This window comes from Anastrepha ludens, chromosome X (genome assembly GCF_028408465.1).
Source record: "Anastrepha ludens isolate Willacy chromosome X, idAnaLude1.1, whole genome shotgun sequence".
NCBI classification, from domain to species: Eukaryota; Metazoa; Arthropoda; class Insecta; order Diptera; family Tephritidae; genus Anastrepha; species Anastrepha ludens.
The window spans coordinates 32,164,397-32,184,377 of NC_071503.1; the positions used below are offsets into that span (position 1 = coordinate 32,164,397).

Consider the following 19,981-nt stretch of genomic DNA (forward strand, 5'->3'; position numbering starts at 1 on the left):
AGTTTGACAGTTTTCTGTTCGGACTTGTCACAAAACACTTTGCAGTTCTGCAGCGTTCTAGACCGGACCATCGCTCTTTATGTAGATTGCCTACATAATCGTTGATCCAATTCATGATTAATGCCGAACTGATTCCGATTATTGGCTCTGGCCCCTGTGGGGGCACCGCTGATCCACGGTTGGCCAATTCGTCGGCAATTTCGTTTCCTTGAACACCGGAGTGTCCCGGAACCCATATAAGTACAAGCCTGTTTTGTCTTGCGACAGAATTAAGCTTCTTCTTACATTCTTGAACAATCTTTGAGGTTTGCTTCGCGTTCTCCAGGGCCGTCAATGCAGCCTGACTTGACTGTCACTGAAGACTCCAATCTGTTTCCCGCTCCATCTCCTCTCGATTATCCATTCGACTACTTATAGGATGGCAAAAACTTCTGTTTGGAAAACAGTTGCCATTCCCCCCATAACATAGTGATTCTTATTACTATCGTTTAAGTACCATCCGGCTCCAGACCCTATTTCAGTCTTGGACCCATCGGTAAAGAAAATATCCGTCAAACCTCCCTGCATGCAATCTGCATTGCTCCATTGCTCACGCAATGGAAATCTGACATCAAATTTCCTTCCGAATGAAACTGTGGGTATCAGGTCATCTTTAGGTGCCAAAAACAGTGGATACTGCTCCGACAGCAACTTAAAGATTTCTCTGTGTCCCGAAGTTCCACCTTCGTGCCAGAAACCATATTTATGGAGTCTACACATTGCTTTTATTGCTTCCTGTTGTATCTTAAGATCCAGGGGGAGCAAATCAAGCATAGCATTTAGGGCATCACCTGAGGTTGTACTCATGGCACCCGTGATGCATAAACATACACTTCTTTGCAGCCTGTATAGTTCCCGGATTGTGGACTTAACCATGCTCCGTCGCCACCAGACCACAGAAGCGTAAGTGATGATTGGTCTGATAAGTGCCGTGTATATCCATAGGACCACAGCAGGTTTCAGACCCCAAGTTTTGCCAAAGGCTCTACGGCATTGCTGAAAAATCTTCAATGCACGATTCACCTTCAGTGAAACGTGTGTCTCCCAGGTCAGCTTCTTATCCAAGATTACTCCTAGATATTTATTGGAACTTCGTTGGAAAGACCAAGTGTCACACCTTTCAGTGTTGGAAGACTGAGTCCATCCAATTTCCGTTTTCTCGTAAACAAGACTATGGTTGTTTTGTTCGGATTAACGGAAAGACCTTGTCTCATGCACCAATCATCGATTTTGTCAAGAATCCTCTGCACTTTCGTGCAAAGCCTCCTTAAGGATTTATTCGATGTTAGCGCACAGACGTCGTCCGCATGTGCTTGGACGTGAAAGCCGAGTTCCTGCCTCTTCGCTAATAGGGAGTCTACGACGAAGCACCACAGCAGCGGAGAAAGAACACCCCGTTGGGGACATCTTTGCTTGGCCCTGACTGTGATTTGCTCGTCATCGCTCCCACCAGCGGTTAACAGCCTCTCAGAGAGCATGGAGTATATCCATTTTATAATGGTTTGATTAACTCCGTGTCGTTCGGCAGAAGAACATATCGAGCCGAAAGTGGCATTATCAAAAGCCCCCTCAATGTCCACGAACACGCCCATTGTGTATTCGTCAGCTTCCAGCCCAGCTTCAATCTTGCTAACAAGATCGTGTAAGGCTGATTCACATGATTTTCCACTCTGGTAAGCGTGTTGATTTCTACTAAGTGGACTTCTCGGCAATACCTCCACTCGAATATGTTTCTCCACCACTCGTTCCAGACTTTTCAACATGAACGATGTCAAACTGATTGGTCTAAAACTTTTTGCTAGGGAATAGTCATCTTTTCCTGATTTCGGAATAAATACTACTCTTACGCGTCGCCATTGGGATGGTATATAACCAAATGCAAGACAGGCTGTGAAGATCCTTTTCACTGCCTCAATCAGCCTGTCTCCTCCTTTTTTAAGCATTGCTGGATATATTCCGTCAGGTCCAGGGGCCTTAAAGTTCTCAAAGGAAGATAAGGAAAACCTTATCGATTCCCTTGTCGCTATCCGACTAGCAATATACCGGCTGTACCTAGAGGTTCCACCGTTGCCACCGTCATTGCTCATGCCACTCTCAGCTTCAGAGAGAGTTATACTACCCGGAAAATGGGTTTCGAGTAGAGCATTAAACGTTTCCGATTTGGAAATGGTGTATGAACCATCAGGTTTTCGAATGGAATCCAGCCTTACTGAGCGGTCTAAATGAAGGACCTTACAAAGTCTCGCTGTTTCCCTCATTTCTTCGACGTTACTGCAGAAATTTCTATAGGATTCAAGTTTGGCTTGCCGTACTTTTTGAAGTGAAAACTTCTTTAAAATCGTTGGGAGTGATTTGAGAAAAGGTGAAACGAAAAAAGCGACACTCTTGGCTACGAATATTACATATACACGTAGCGACGAACTAAATAACTTTTAGGCCAGCGCCGACAGCATGGCGCGATAGCCGAGCGGCTAGCAATGTGAGCTTCCGATCCAAAATCCTTGGTTCGAATCACAAGAAAAAAAATTTTTTTATACAGTTATTTTATTTTATTTTATGATATGTTTATGAGGAGCTTTTTTTAATGGCAGAAATACACTCGGTGTTTTGCCATTGCCTGCTGAGGGGTGAGCGCTATTAGAAAAATAGTTTTCCTTAATTTTGGTGTTTTCACCGAGATTCGAACTGACGTTCTCTCTGTGAATTCTGAATAGTAGTCACGCACCAACCCATTCGGCTACGGCGTTTGTTTAATTTTACTGATGCAAAAATGAGGAAAAATATATGAATAAAGTTTGCTTACTGTTTACACATTTTCCAAAGGTGACGGAGAACCAAAAAAAAAGTCGATTTTCAAACAAATACGAGTGCATATGTGTAATTGTGTTAGAGTTTCGGTCACGCCCCAGCAAAACCTGCGTGCATATGTGTTTGTAACATTCAAAAAAATGTAATTGTGTTAGAGTTTCGGTCACGCAGGTTTTGCTGGGGACGCTCATAATAGCAACCGCGTGTGTATTTTTATATTCGTAAATATTTTAATTTTTAAATATTTACCGCAATTATGCCGAAAAATAATGCAGAAAAGTGTCGTGAATATCGACAGAAAAAAAAATCAATAAATAGCATCACGGAATTCATTCACGAAAATTTAATAAAGTATACACCAGAACTATCGCGGATACTTAGAAAAGATTACAATAAAGTTCCAATGATTTTAAGTGGCGATTTTAACGTAAATTTTGCATTGGACACAGCGGTTCCTTTAATTGACTTTCTCAATACAACATTCAATTTAAAAATGTGTAACAATCGCACTGAATCGACAATACGATCAAAAACAACCATTGACGCGGTATTTCAAAGACATGTTGATAACATCGAAACCAAAGCATTTGTATCATATTTTAGCTATCATAAGCCACTCGTATCATTTGTTGAAATTGAAAACATTGAGGATGAATAATAATAAAATGAAGAAAATAAAATATGAACTTTATAGCAATATTATAATGAACCTATAATTATCTTGCTCCTAATGCTGCTTTCGTCTTATTCTCTCTCAGTTTGTTTTACGGAAGGTTTCACTTCTATCGCGTCTAACCGTTAGACTGGTGTTTTTTTCTTATATTCTCTCTGTGTAAGTCGATGATTGGCCCAGTCCTCTTCTGTTTTGGTCTTCAAGGCCTTATTAAGAAGTTTCCTGGACCGTACACGAAGCTTCGACAGTTCAGGGTTCCACCAAGGAACCGCTTTCCCCTGTCTGCTTTGCCTGAGTGGACACAGTTCCTCAAAGCAATTGATTAAAGTACCTTCTAATTTCTTAGTAGCATCTTCAATAATTTCTGCTGATTTGAGTTTTTTCAGGTTTGGTAATCGCTCTGTTACAAGCTCACCATACCTGTCACAGTCCACATTTCGAGGATTCCTACCGGAAGGTATTGATATTGTGTCAATTCCCAGTCGGAATTCGATAAGACGATGATCAGAAAGAGAGTCCTCTTCCAAAACTCGCCATCGGTTGATTTGATTTCCAACTGACCTATTGGTAAGTGTTAAATCAATCACCTCTTGTCTCCTTCTGGTCACAAAAGTTGGTTTGTTACCAGTGTTTTGGATGACCAAATCGGATGACAAGATAAAATCCAGTAACTTGAGACCTCTGGGGTTGCATTTGCTGCTTCCCCACACAATGTTCTGTGAATTTGCGTCACAGCCCACTATTAGCCCCAGATTATTGGATTCTGCGTACTTGACCACTTCTCTTAGCTCCCTCGAAGGAGGTGGCTGTAAAGAGTCATAGGGTAGGTAGGCCGAAACTATGATAGCTTCGACACTGTTCCCACTTTTCAAGTACTTTATTTTTGCAGCAACGATATCTCCGGAGCATAGCTCTTTTAACATCGTGTGTTCGATCAACCTCGGCATGATAATACATGCTCGCGGTCTCACATTCCCTTCACAATGAAGTATTTGTCCCCACGACATAGCACCTAGACCACAGATACGCTTGTGACATACCCATGGTTCTTGTATAAATATTATGTGTGGGTTTGTTTGCAGTTTTGCATGCCTACGGCACAAGAGAGCCGTAGACGCTTTGCTATGCTGCAGATTTATTTGTGTAAATATAACTTCAGTCATGAGACTGAGTATATTTACGCTTTGTCCTCCACCTTATCCTGGACACGGAAGTGGATTCGCCCCAGATATAGGTGAGGACGGCACCCGTACTTCGACTTAAGAACCTTGAGGGACCCACGATCGATACCCAGTACCAGGTGGGAACCCGCCTCCGAAGTGGTAGCGGATTTCTGCCTGATGCACGAGTATACTCTCCAGAGAGTCGTGTCTAGATCCTTATTCTGAACACGGATGCGTTTGAGGAGTTCTGTTGAATTACAGGAAGGACCCGGAATCCAGACACTCGCTCGTACCAGCCTTTCTTTGCTACTCTCAACAAGAATAAACTTGCTGTTTTCGCAGGCTGGAATCTTTGCTATCGCTTTTTCTAGCCATTCTCGGGAAAAAGCATTGGAACAGTGCACCTTTACGATGCCATCCACCACGCTTTTCCCCTTGAACGTCGGCGCGTCTTTCGACTCACCGATAGCTTTCCAAAGATAGCTGTCAAGATAGTCTTGTTGCCCTTTGGACAGTAGACCATCTTGTTTGTCGGTATGTATCTCCACCGTCATTGCCTTTGCTGCCATTCTCGCGAATGATTCGCCAGACGTTGACGGAAGAGTGTCATTCGACATTTGAGGTCCCTTAACCTCTGCCTTGTCAGGCAAAGGTTTGTCTGCCTTGGATTGGGTCGAGGATGCAGGCATTTCCGAATTCCGTCTCTCGACTTTCCTCTTCTTTGCCTTTCTCCTCTTCCCGGTCGTTGGCACAGACCCCGTTTCGTTCCCGGATGAGTTACAGAGGAATCCTCTGTTCTGCCACGCTTTCCCGTTTCCGTTACAGGTGTCGAAGTTGACGCAGCTTGAGTCATTGCCTTAGCTAGTGCTTCGGCTTGCCTCGCCTTCTGTCTCCTTCGTTTGATCTGCCTTGCGGTTAGACCAACACCTGCGTTCGAATCTCCAATAACTCCGGTCTTTTTACCGGTGCTTACCTGATTCACACCAGGTTTAACCGTTGTCAAAGACTTACTCGGTACCAGAGATCCGTCTGAGTCTACTGAGAGATTGTCCGCCATCTCCACATCCTCCACAACTTGTTCAGTTGCTTCAGATCGTTTCGACGGCGGTGTATCGCTCACACTCACTCGGCTCTCCATTGGCATAGCCAATGTGCCATGTTTCACCACTAGTAGTGCGCTTGCTCTGGAACCCTGGGTGTCAGTTCCGGTCATAGGGGAATGTGGGGTTCGGGCCTGCACATCCGATGCCCGAGCCGTCGATTGCTCGACGGGAGGATTTCCCAGAAGTGGGTTACCTCGTGCAGAGAGATCCTTGTTGAGCCTCCACATTGTAGGAAAATGCATTTTATACCTCCTGCCAGGTTGTCGGTACGGTACTCTCCACATAGTACTTGGGTGTCCACCAATTCCGCCGTTCCGCGGTTGAGTGGATACCCAATTCCTATATGGAGCTGCCCTCTTAGTTCGTGGTAAGTTAATCTCCATAGAATGGGGTTAACTCGCCACTTAAGCCTCATCCCCGCGGCAAGGAGGCCGACATGACAAGAGCGTTACAAAGACTCGCTGTTTCATTTCATTTCCTTGACGTTACTGCAGAAATTTCTATAGGATTCAAGTTTGCCTTTCCGCACTTTTTTTCTTATACTCTCTCTGTGTAAGTCGATGATTAGGCCTGTCCTCTTCAGTTTGGGTCTTTTAGGCCTTATTAAGAAGTTTTCTGGACCGTACACGAAGGTTCGACAGTTCTGGGTTCCACCAAGGAACCGCTTTCCCTTGTCTACTTTGCCTGAGTGAGCACAGTTCCTCAAAGTAATTGATTAAAGTACCTTCTAATTTCTTAGTAGCATCTTCAATCATTTCTCCTGATTGGAGTTTTTTCAGGTTTGGTAATCGCTCTGGTACAAGCTCACCATACCTGTCCCAGTCCACAGTCGGAATTCGATAAGACGATGATCAGAAAGAGAATCCTCTTCCAAAATTCGGCATCGGTTGAGTTGATTTCCAACTGACCTATTGGTAAGTGTTAAATTAATCCCCTCTTGTCTGCTTTTGGTCACAAAAGTTGGTTTGTGTAGTGTTTTGAATGACCAAATCGGATGACAGGATAAAATCCAGTAACTTGAGACTTCTGGGGTTGTATTTGCTGCTTCCCCATACAATGTTTTGTGAATTTGCATCACAGCCCATTAGTCCCAGATTATTGGATTCTGCATTTTTGACCACTTCTCTTAGCTCCCTCGAAGGAGGTGGCTGTAAAGAGTCGTAGCGTAGGTAGGCCGAAACTATGATAGCTTCGACACTGTTCCCACTCTTCAAGTACTTTATTTTTGGAACAACGATATCTCCGCAGCATAGCTCTTTTAACATCGTGTGTTCGATCAACCTCGGCATGATAATACATGCTCGCGGTCTCATATTCCCTTCACAATGAAGTATATGTCCCCACGGCATAGCACCTAGATCACAGATACGCTTGTGACATACCCATTAGGCCGGGTCGATTTGTGGGGAGGCAAAAAAATCGCCCATTGCTCTGTGAAAATCATATTCTAGGGATCAAAATAAGGAACTTTGCCGAAGGAACCATACCTCTAAAACGAATTCTGATGTCCCCCAATTTGGGTCGATCTTTTGGGTAGGGGCCTTCTTAAGAAATGCGCGTTTTTTGCAACCATTTCAACAATTAAGGTATCACTGGAATGCACCGCAATCCTTTTAAACAATGAAGGTATCATTGACACAATTGCAGATCGTAAAATTGCTTGTGGGGTTTTTTTTTAAGCAACCACAAGACACAGCAGGTAGAATTGAAATTACCATTTCATTCTTATTACCTCGTCTCGTAGACCATACCTATATAACGCAACCGTTTTTGTGAATGCATTAAGTCGTTGTGAAGAACTCAAAGTGTGAAGTGCTAATTTCAGATAAAAAAAAAAATACCAGTCTAACGGTTAGACGCGATAGAAGTGAAACCTTCCGTAAAACAAACTGAGAGAGAATGAGACGAAAGCAGCATTAGGAGCGGGATAATTATACATAGGTTCATTATAATATTGCTATAAAGTTCATATTTTATTTTCTTCATTTTATTATTACTCATCCTAAATGTTTTCAATTTCAACAAATGATACGAGTGTGATTGTCAACATATCTTTGAAATACCGCGTCAATTCTTGTTTTTGATCTCATTCTCTCTCAGTTTGTTTTACGGAAGGTTTCACTTCTATCGCGTCTAACCGTAAGACTGGTATTTTTTTTTTTCTGTCGAAATTCACGACACTTTTCTGCATTATTTTTCGGCCTAATTGCGGTAAATATTTAAAAATGAAAATATTTACGAATATAAAAATACGGATGCAATACAGCACACGCGGTTGCTATTATGAGCGTCGTAACGCGTATAATACACAGACGTACTAACATACGCGCAAACATTCGTAGGACGCTTGGTTTGAATTTTTTATACATATGTATGTATGCTATACTATGGCCTAGCCTATGTACGTACATACATATTTGTGTTCTGAACTTCCAGCAAAACAATGCTTATTAATATACACATATGCATCTACATACAACCGCACACACAGGCCACTCACTTTATTGCTGTAAATGCGTATGTCGTCCAAAGCTAAAATTCTATGCCTAGCGACTACAAGAACAAAATGCATTAATAGGCGCAGGCGTAGCGGCCATCATCCTAGTTGCCATAGCGCTGAACAGTCGCGGCGGCGCCGAACAGTTTCAACTATTGTACTGTGCAACAAAAACTCATCATTAAAAAATTGATTTATAAATTCGAGCTCATAGTTCTAAGAGCAAGTACTTTCATTCATAAAACGAGCCGCCCATATGCTAATTTTCTCGACAATTCGAACATAGTCAATATTGGAATATTTCGCGTAGAATTATTTGCCAATATTCAATTTTTGTCAAGTCGAGTGCCCGCGGCTCCGTAAATATGTTTGCACCCATATATGTATGTAAATATATGTTTCTAAATGCTCGACAACCGCAGCTGCCTGTTCAAGGTTACTGTACATTAGGCCGGGTCGATTTGTGGGAAGGCAAAAAAATCGCCCATTGCTCTGTGAAAATCATATTCTAGGGATCAGAATAAGAAATTTTGCCGAAGGAACCATACCTCTAAAACGATTTCTGATGTCCCCCAATATGGGTCGAATTTTTTAGTTTCTTTTCTATAACTCACATTCATTCATTTACATATGTACTGTAAAACTTAAAAAAAATCGATTTTTTACTTTTTGTTGAAACATACTCAGAAACAACTCCAGAATGTTCCATGAAAATCTTAAAAAGAAATCTTGAATAGTTTTCAAGTTATAAAAGTTTTAGCAAAGCAGGTATAAACTGAGCGCTCGAGCGGTTTACGGTCATATGCGCTTGATAATGCGCTTGTTTAAGCGTGTTTTTCTCGAAACCACGTTTTCAAAATTGCCCACATCACAGCTCCGTGAAAAATTAACATATCAAGCTCAAACTTTGATAGTATATTTTTAACAATATTTACTAGTTTTTAAAGCTATGGTGGGAAAAAATTTATTATTTATAACCCCTTTTTTAATAACAAAATGACAACAAAAAAATGTCGATTTTTTAAAAAACTTCAAAAATTTTACAAAAAAATTTTTTTTTTGCAAGTAATAGGCTTAACAACTAAAAATAATGATCTATATATATAAAAATGAAATGATGTTCGTTTGTACGCATTTTTTTGCGCCGATACGAGGCCAATTTTATTCGTTCTTTTTTCATATTATAGGGATCCACTAGGGGAAGGTTTTTAGCAAAAAAAATTTCTTTTAAATATTTTCTTCATATAAAAAAAAGAAAAAATCAAAATATTGTACAAAACAAAACTTGCTCGATTCTTAGATTAAAGTAAGTTTCGAATCGACATTCATTTTATGTGTACAACTTTTTTTGAATTTTTCGTTATTGTATACAGAAATTTCAAATGATTCGAATGAAATTTTTTTTTTTTTTTTATTTCTTCCATAAAATATTACACCTGTCATTAGACAATAAGTAATAATAAGTAGACAATAAGTGATTTACAAAAAGATGGAATGAGAGTGATATTGAAGGGCCAATGCCCCCAAGCTCATTTAGAAGAAATATATACATATTATTTAAAAACAAGTGGTTAACAAACAATGGCATATACGATTAGTTGACAATTGATTACAAGGATTTTGCAAGATCTGTTGGTGTTTGACGGTTAAGCCGACTTTGGGTAGATTTTTCTTTATTTGGTAGTCTTCTCATCATAGGATTTGTATGCGTTAATAGTCTATTTATGTGTCTTCTGCTAGCGCTTTGTATTGTTTCATCAATGGTATCGATATCATTTTCCAGGTTTTTCCATGAAATCTACGAAAAAGTATTTTTTTCCCATGCAAAATACATGGGATATTTCAAAGCCCCGGCGGCACCATTAAATATGGTCTGATTAAAAAAAAAAAATACGGGTCTTTTTATTTTTCATTCTTTACTATTTTGGGGGGCGGCAGCATACAAATTTTTTTTGTACCACCCTAATATATATATATATATATATAGACGTATATAATATAGAAACAAACTGGAAAATTTGGTATTTTTTATCTTCTAAAATTGTTTATTTATAAGATGTCTGGCAGCACTTCTGATTGATGAAATAACCAAAATAGTAGAATTCTTGGTCAATTTTACAAATTTTGAAACCAAATATCTTAAAAACTGCGGGCTTGGGGCATTATATGGAAATTTTCGCATGGTTTTAACGCGGAAAGGAGTTCTACGCAAAAATACTGTGAATTGCGTAGCCGGAGTTGGACTGATGAGGGTTATTTTTTTTGAAAGGAAACGAGTTTTTTAATAAAAACAGCTAAAACCACCCTATTTGTTTTGCGGACATGATAATAGAAGTTTTGCTGAAAAAATCTGTTTATAAAAATCATAAGGACCCGTTTGTAAAACTGGACCCAGTTTCCAGTCGGCCTCGAAAACGCCGTATAGGATTTCGGGCTCTGAGTTACGGCTGCCGGAAAGTGTGTGGCCAGCAAGACGTTTGCTCTTTCTACCTCATCACATGTATATGTGCCATCTATGTTTTTGTTGCCTAGTTTATGGTAATGTCCACTCTCTCCTTAGCCATAGATTTATGGAGCCTAGCTGCAATGGGGGTTGAGGTGATTTCCTCGCAGGAATTTCTGAAACTACGCCTCTATGCTCTTCTAATTTCCTTTCCTGACCGACACCAGGTTTTCAGCCAGTTTGTTACTGAGGGTCACATCAAGGACCTCTTGTCTGTTTCTTGTTACAAAAGTTGGTGTACACCCAATATTTTGTATATAAAAATCATTGCTTATTATAACTCAAGTAGGGACTAACCTCTTCTGTTGCAGTCGGTACTCTCCCACGCCTCGTTGTGTGCAACAGAAGTGGTATCTTCCTCTTGTTGCAGTAGCATACCAGACTCCGTACCTCATATGGGTGAACGGTGCTATTGCCCCCCGCAAAGTATGCTGACGCCATTACGACTTTGCGGGTCCCGTCCACCAGCAGCTGTGCCTGGATCGCAACCAGATCCCGGTTCAAAAACTCTGCAATGCAGAAATAGTTAATGTTTCTATTTAACACTACAGATGCTTTAGGTCTCATCCCAAATTACATTGTTGTTCTGTTGTTGAGGCCCCTAACCTCGTCTCTGTAGGCCCACTGCTCTTGAGTCAGTATTATGCCCAGATTTCCCGAGGCAGACCATCGTGCCATGACGGCTGATGCAGCTACCGCACGATGGATGTTGATCTGGAATACTGTCAAGATTTTCGGGTTTCCTCTGGCTCTCGCGCCCTTTTGTCCAGCTCGAGCTTACCTAAATCCAGCCCCTCCAGGAGTTCTTGTTTCGTGGGGATATCGGCCGTCCCAGTAACTTGCCTGGCTTGGGCTGGTCGAGTAACTTGCCTGGACTGTGTCAACCCAGTGACTTGCCTGGGTTCCCCATCAGAAGGGCTGTTGTTGTTGTAGCAGCATAAACCATTCCCCTACCTACATACGGGGAATGCTGCTGGAGTGACAGTCCTTGGCCGGATATAAATCCGGGTCGTTTCGGTAACGTGGAACCGACTGTCGTGGAAACGACAGAAGGGCCTTCTACCGTAGTTGGTAGAAGTAGGCCATTTTTACTAAAGGATCACTACCCTCATCCGTAACCATTTGTTTAGGCTCTGCTTCCTTATCCCACGGCAGCTTTCTGCCTCCATGGGTCATCGTCAATGCTCAGGTTAAGCCTGAGCTCTGCATCCTCGACGTCGCTGCTCAGAATACACCACGCTTCAGCTTTCAAGCTGCTGTTCTGAGCTTTCAGCAGCCCTACTGCATATTTCACAGACTTATCTGCTCCCATTGGCTCGTACTCTGTGACATTGTGCATAGGAGGTATAAGGTGGGACCCTTGTCAAGCTGCGAGATTTTGATCTTAGCTGTACGGTTGTCAGGTCATATGTTTTGAGAGCTGTCCACTCCTTGATGTTGTCGAGTCACGTCATTTTCTTCCTATCATCTTTGTTCTTAAAATTTTTCTTGTATCAGCAGTTTTAAAAGATTTATTTGTCACCTCTTGTTAAACAAAGGAATGTCAAGAATAGCCAATTTATATTTATTCTGTTTAAAATTTATATTAAAAAAAACGTATAATTAATTAAAAGAAATACACAGGTGTGAGGAACATCCACTCGCACTTTCAACGAACCGACGACTACTCTTTTCGAACGTCAACCAGCGAATGCCCTCTCACATGCAAACTGTCGGTGACAGCTCGGCCTTTCCTGACATTTCGTCCTGCATGGACGAATCTTCTTCGTCATCATGAATGTCTAATTCTGGACTATTAGCGCACCATGGTTTGAGATTATCGGCGGACAGCACATTGCAATAGCGGCCCTGAGTGACCATCGTATCCGGTAAATCCTCCACGATATAGCGGTCGTAGTTTAATACCTTCGTCACCTGGTATGGACCCTTGTACATAGGATCGAGTTTGTGGGATTCACCCGTAGCTGTAAACACATTGTCAATTACCACCAAGTCGCCAACTTCGTACTTGTGCGGTTTCTGATGTCGTTTGTCGTATCTCTCTTTCCATTTAGTACGTTCGGTCATAATATTGGACGCTGCTATGTCGCGTTTCTCCTCCATGTCTGACACATGGACAACTTCATCATGCATAGCTTGGATCATTCGGTTGTGACTAACATCCCTTGGATCGAAGTAGAACACAAGATCGTTTGGGCTGTGTTTCGTTACCTCATTCTTCTGCGAATTTATACTCCATTGGATGGCCATCAATGACTCATCCCATACCTTGTTATTTTCCACTGTACATCTTAGAGCGTTCAATAGAGTTTTATTCGCGCGCTCAACCTGCTAATTGGCTCTTGGAGTTCTGATAGCGGTTTTGACATGCTGGGTTTTAGTACCTGGTCGATGCTCACATGTAAAATCAAATTCTTGTAGTCTTAGCCACCACCTGGCAATGCGCGGCTTCAATGTTGTAGTGGACTTAGTTGTTGCAATTATAACCTCGTCAACGTAGCTTATAATTTTGTTTCGGCTTCTCAAACCACGTACAAGTTGAATAATCATCTCCTGAAATACCATTGGCGCATTTCGAAGTCCAAATGGCATTACATTATACTCGTATAACCCCTCAGGTGCCAAAAACACTGTGAGCTTCTTGCTCTCTTCATGTAATGGAATTTGATAATATGCTGCAGTCATATCAAGGGTGGTGAAAACGTATTACCCCCAAGCTTTGACAACTGCTCTTCTACTATTGGCATTGGAAATTGTTTCTTTATCGTGACCGCATTCAGTGCCCTAAAGTCAACGCACATTCTACCTTCCCCGTTTGACTTCTTCACTATTACAACTGGAGCTGCGTAAGGCGATGAGCTCTGACGAATTATATTGTGCTTAAGCAAGTCGTCAATTATCGTGGAAAGTACAGGTCTTTGGATGAAAGGCACCTGGTACTGCCTACCTGTAATTGGTTTCTCGGTGCTGACAAGGATTTCCATAGTTGTTGTTTTACAACGTCCAAGCTTTCCTAAATCTTCTGCAAAACAATCATCGTATTTTTCAAGTAAATGAAGTACTTCATGCATTTCATCTTTACTTAATGATACGTCCACATTAAAACCGTTTGCAGTATTTTTCTGTATTTGCATATTTCCCGACTGTATAACTAATGAACAATCTTTTTGACACAAAACATCTCGTCCAATGAACAGATCGTATGGCATAAACTCATCGGGTACTATCTGCAATTTCGTATTCAATGCGATGCCTTCTATAACTAAATTTACTTCAATTTCTTCTTTGCTTTCAACGCTTGCACCCCCAAATCCCTCTAACTTTCTAACACATACTTTCTTTTCCGCATTGGTTGGTACTTTGGATTCGGATATGAGTGATGTGTCACTGCCAGTATCGATAAACGCCGAATACTGGTCACCATTCAGCAGAACACTTGACAATAACGGTGGATATAAATTTTCAGTAACTACCGTCGCAACCGTTGATTTTTCATAGCGGCAAGACTTAGAATCGTGTCCCACCTTGTTACATTTTGCGCATCTTTCCTTTCTTGGAGGCTTTGGACAATTTGCTGCAATGTGTCCATACTCGTTGCAATTAAAACATTTTATAGATTTCTTCTCTGTAGTAACATTTCGTGTTACCTCGTTTACATTTCTATTACCAATATCTGTACCTTTGAACGCACAATATACATCTGCTAAACTATCAAGAGAACGCAACAAATCGTTACACGTTGATAATTTCATTGCCAAAAGGGTGCGTGTTAAATTACTGTCATTTAGCCCCCGAATAATATATGTATTGATTGATTCTTCATCAACCTTACCTCGCCTACCAATATTTAACATAGTGTAATAATATTGACTCATCGTTTCACTTGTTCGCCTCTTTCTTCGTGATAATTCCATGTGCACTTCTGCCGTACACATTGTGAAAGGAAAATCTGTTTGAAATGCTGATACAAAAGCTGACCATCGTTGAAATACGGTTTGTGCATCGAGCCATTCTTTGGCCACCCCTTTCAACTTTGATTGAGCGGCTAACAAAATTTCTTGCTCAGACCATTCGTATGCTTCTCGTAGCTGTATAACTTTATCAACAAACTGTTTCGATGTTAAACTCCCTTTTAATGGATCAAAATCAGGTAATAATGCGATGATGTCGTGTACTGCGCTTCTTTTCCATTCACTTTGCGTCGTTGGGACTAACAATGGACGATCTACTGCTATTGGTGTACTACTAATATCATGTTGTGATGAACTCCTTGGTATTTCAGCGTGAGCCTCTATTGTGGCAGTTGAACGGTTATCGTGGCAACTAACTTCTGCTGGAATCGTTGTGGCGTTCGACGGTGTTAACGTTTGCCTTATCTGTACTGTCACCAAATCGTTTACAGACTTAGCTAGCCCCGCAATAATACCACGCATTTCTTCCATTTGCTTCTGCATAGCTGTAACTTCGCTGCTTACCTCCAACTCTTCAGCATCAACTTCATCAGCTCCGTAAATTTCTGTCAATTTCAGAATTTTTGCTGCTTTATTGCCCATTATCGTTGCACCTTGGTTTTGTAGCAATTTGTTGATTTGATCAACCCTTAAACTGTTTAATTTGATCATTTTTCCCATATTACAGTCTAATTAAAAATGAAAAAACCGGCTTGCTTTAAGTTCTTCAGAAATTCACTTCTAATCACGTTGGTTTTCCTTGAACGTCTACTCGTTGTTATGCCCGTATGGCTCACAATAATTCCCCTCAATAGAATTCCAGAACGTTCTTCAATATTGCAGCTATAAACACCACTGCACGTTGTACGTTGCTCTTAAGCCGTTGCAAAAACACAACACAAAAACCCCTACTCTTGCTTTTTGTTTTTGCGTTCTCGTCGTTTTATTTCTATCGAAGTCGTTGCAAACGCACAAACGAAACCTCTGCTTGTGCTCTTACTCTCGTTACTTCGATCGTTGATTTGTTGGGAGTTACATCCCTATCTGACTTCCAGTGAAAGCTTGGTGACATTCGGTTCAGTGAAACCGAAGTTATTGCGTCTAAAGTGTCAGTACGTTTATGTCATCGGTACAAAAATGAGTTTTGAATAAAGCGCTAATATCGAATTTTGTTTTAAAATCGGTAAAACGTTTACCGAAACATTTGAATTGCTGCTATCTCGTGCCAGAATTCATGAGTGGCCGAATTTAGTAATCACCACTCCATCGAAATTGTTCGTACATATATCAAAAAATTTTGAAATTCATGGAATCGGAGTTGAATATCTTCAAAACATCGATTTATCGCATTTTAGCTGATCATTTGGGCTTACGTAAGGTCTGTGCATGTTTCATTCCGAACAAGTTAACTGAGGGCCAAAAATTGTTCAGAATTCAACATTCGAAAGACCTCGATAAAGAGGCGAGAAAAGACGAGAACTTCTTTCACCTTGTGACACTGTAACTGGTGATGAAATGTGGGGTTTCCAAAATGAACCTGAAACCAAGCGTCAAAGTGCCGAATGGAAGTCCCCAAAATCGCGTTTGGAGAAGTCAAGAATCAAGTCGGTGCTCATTTGTTTTTACGGTTCCAAGGGAATTGTCCACAAGGAGTTCGTGCCAAGCTGTCAATGGAATTTTCTGTATTGGCGTTTTGAAGTGTTTGTTGAATCCCATTCGTCGTATTCGCCCTGAATACTTCGAAGGAGGAAGCTCTCTCTTCAATCCACACTTGTGACTGATTTTTTGACTTGAAATCACATTTTAACCATCAATAACTCACCGTACTTCTCCCTGTGACTTCTACCTATTAGAAAAATTGCATTTGACCATGAAAGGAAAACGTTTTACCGTCCGTATAAGCCATCCAAAATGCTCGTACCGACATCCCGAAGGACATTCCGCTAAATGAACTGGAAAACTCTTTCGAAAAGCGACCTTTTATGTCCGTTAGCATGTTCCTAGAGGTTGGCATTCTATTTAGCACTATATCATTTGATATTTAGTCAGTCCAGCTTATTCTCATAATTTTTCTATAGCACCACATTTCGAAGGCTTCTGGTCGGTGTATGCTTTTGGTTTTCAACGTCCAGGCTTCGCATCCATTTGAAAGTGTTGACCATACATAACATTTTAAAAATCTTGTCTTTAATCCAATTGTTACGTCCCGGCGTGTCAATATTTTTTTAATCTTCTGGAAGTCCGCTCTAGCCATTTCTACTCGGCCTCTTATTTCATGATCATGGTCCCATTGGTTGTTGTTGTTGTAGACGTAACTTACCTATATCATTGTAGTGTAATCACCGGTCATCTTGGTCTAGCTCATCTAACGGTAGGCCCAGGAAACTTGCTGTTTCGGCAGGTTGGGCCCAGAGGGAGTGAGGTGTTAGATGAGTGGTTTTGATGGGCATGTAAAAAGCTGGTTAATGTTGTTGTTGTTGTTGTTGTTGTTGTTGTTGTTTTAACAGTATTGGTAGCCCTGTCAGTGTAGGCATATCACCGGTCATCTTCGTCTAGCTCATCTAGGGGTAGGCCCAGGGAACATGCTTTTTCGACAGGTTGGGTCCAGAGGGAGAGGGGTGTTCGATGAGACGGTTTTAGGGGGCATGTGAAGAGGTGGTTAGTGTCGTGCAGAGTACCTTCACATGCCGAACATGTGTTTGGAATGTCGGGGCCGATTCTGGATATGTAGGAGTTTAACCTGCTACAGTATCCAGAACGTAGTTGTGCCAATGTTACACGAATCTCACGGGGAAGCTGGAGCTCTTCGTCTGCAATAGGTGGTAGTTGGACTCCGATTACGGCATTCACAGGACGGGAGTTCATGAAGGTGGTGACGGTCTCCCGGTGGATGTCGTTTATTGACTGTCTAAATACTGTCCGGTCCAGTAGGTTTCGGTCAGTTTTGTCCTGGATTTCGTCAGCGTAGTCTAAGAGGTGTCTCCTGACGTGCCTGGGAGGCGGCTCAGGCTCAAGCAGGTGTCTGCAGGGGTGAAACCTGCGGTAACATCCCAGCAGGAACTTGTGATCCGCTACTGGGAGCATTTGTGCTTCGTTATGCAGGTGTTGAATGGGAGACATCAGGAGGCAACCGGTCGCTGTCAGAATGGCGGTATTTTGACATGTCTGTAGCTTTATCCACTGCGTGTCACTAGTTCCAGGCGACCACACAGGCGCAGCATAGTTCAGAACCGGCCGACCAATTGCCTTAAATGTCGAAAGCAACAGTTCTTTGTCTTTGCCCCAAGTGCTGCCGGCCAGCGATTTGAGGACGATGTTGCGATTTTCGACTTTAGTGGCAATTGCGGTTGTGTGCGCAGAGAAGGAGAGCAAGCTGTCAAAGGTTACATCCAAAATTTTGGGGTTATTTACCGTCGGAATTGGTGTGTCGTCGACTTTTACCTTAAGAGACAGCTTGACCTCCTTTCTCCAGGTGGTAAAGAGGGTCGCCGTGGACTTGGTGGGGGAAAGTTGGAGATTCCTCGCAGTGAAAAAGCGAGAAAGGTCGGTGAGGTAGTTGGAACACAGGCCATCAATGTCATTGCCCGACGCCATTATCGTGCAGTCGTCAGCGTATGAGATCAGGGAAACTCTCACTGGTGGTTGGGGGAGCTTCCAGATGTAGAAGTTGAATAGCAAGGGAGAAAGGACACCACCCTGCGGTACACCTTGCTTAATCTCCCTCTGCTGTGATGTTTGATCTCGAAAAATCACTGACGAGTGCCGACCGCTCAGGTAGTTTGCGGACCACCTCTTCAGCCCTGGCGGGAGTGTCGACTGATAAATATCATCTAGTAGCGTGGAATGGCTGACTGTATCGAAAGCCTTCTTCAGGTCCAACGCTACTAGGACAGTCCTCTCCCAGGGACGGTTTTGGCTAAGCCCGCGATTTATCTGGGCGTTTATGGCGGTGAGTGCAGTGGTGGTGCTATGCACTCGTCGGAATCCCTGTTGATGTGGGGCTGGGGCCAGGTGTTTCGTGAAGAGTGGGAGTAGGAGGGTTTCAAGTGTCTTCACTACTGGGGAAAGGAGAGTTATCGGACGATAAGATTCCCCTTGGTTGGCGGGTTTCCCAGGTTTCAGGGATGATGAGAGTGGCCAAGGACAGATTGAAGACCCTTGTGAGGAATCCTACTCCCAGAGGTCCCAGATGCTTCAGCATCAGCGCGTTTAATCCGTCAGGGCCAATGGCTTTTGATGATTTCGATTTGTTGATGGCCCCCTGAACCTGATCACCGGAGAAAGTAAGTGGCGCACTGTCGTTCGTCAGTTTGTGCAGCCTTCTGGTAGCACGACGTTTGGTTCTGTCGCCCGGAGGATGCAGTATGAAAAGCCGGCTAAAATAGCTCGCGCATTTCTTCGGGTCCGACGAAGTGCAACGGTTGAAGGTGATAGCCACCTTGTCGTTGTGCTTCGTCGGGTTCGACCGGGACCTAACGGTGGACCAGGTGCTCAACCCATTTGATCCGCTTATGTTGATTTACCAGTTGCCGGATCTCCAAATTGAGATCCCTTATGCGGGGATCCCCGGGATCGGCCTGGCGAAGGTGGTCACGCTCGTTTGCTAAGCTGGCTGCTTCGGCTGGAAAATGGGGACGAATGTCCTTAAAATTTCCAGCTGGAATGAAGGGAGCCGCAGCAGCTGTGAGCACCTTGTGGAATGCGCGTTCAGTGGGGACGGGAAGAGCGGCGAAGGTGTCCTCGGTGAGTTCCGTGAAGCCGGCCCAATTAGCTTTTTTAAAGTTAAAGTAGAACCGGTGATTCGCGGAAGCAAAGTCGGCAGGTCTCTCAATCGAGACGATAATGGGCAAGTGGTCTGATGCAAGCGATGGCATAGGTCGCCACGTTATGCTATTTATCAGACCCGCGCTAGCTATTGTTAGGTCAGGCGAGCTGCTGCAATTGCCCACTACCCTGGTGGGGGCGTTGTCGTTCGCAGTGCTGAATGTCGAATCGTCTATCTGCTCTGCCAGTTGCTGTCCCCTACGATCATTTGGCAGGCTTGAATGCCAAAAGTCGTGTTGCGCATTAAAGTCACCTACAACCAATCGGTTTTCACCTCTGATGAGCGCACCTATATCAGGGTGATATCCTGCCGGGCAGCAGGTGACAGGGGGTATATATATGTTAAATATTTCGAGCTTGGAATCGCCTGTCTGGATAGCTATGCCTTGACATTCTAAGGTGCTGTCCCTGCGGTCGATTT

General features: G+C 42.6%; 2 protein-coding genes across 2 annotated transcripts in view; one reads left to right on the plus strand and one right to left on the minus strand.

The window, feature by feature from the left end:
• Positions 1 to 19,981, plus strand: part of LOC128869370 (uncharacterized) — a 98,065-nt gene that overhangs the window by 25,907 nt on the left and 52,177 nt on the right. The gene's annotated exons all lie outside the window — the stretch shown is intronic.
• On the minus strand, positions 19,242 to 19,745 carry LOC128869371 (uncharacterized; the record flags this gene model as incomplete). The annotated part of the gene is made up of 1 exon (XM_054111913.1): positions 19,242 to 19,745. A coding segment is annotated over one exon (504 nt), but the record flags the coding sequence as incomplete, so codon positions are not given.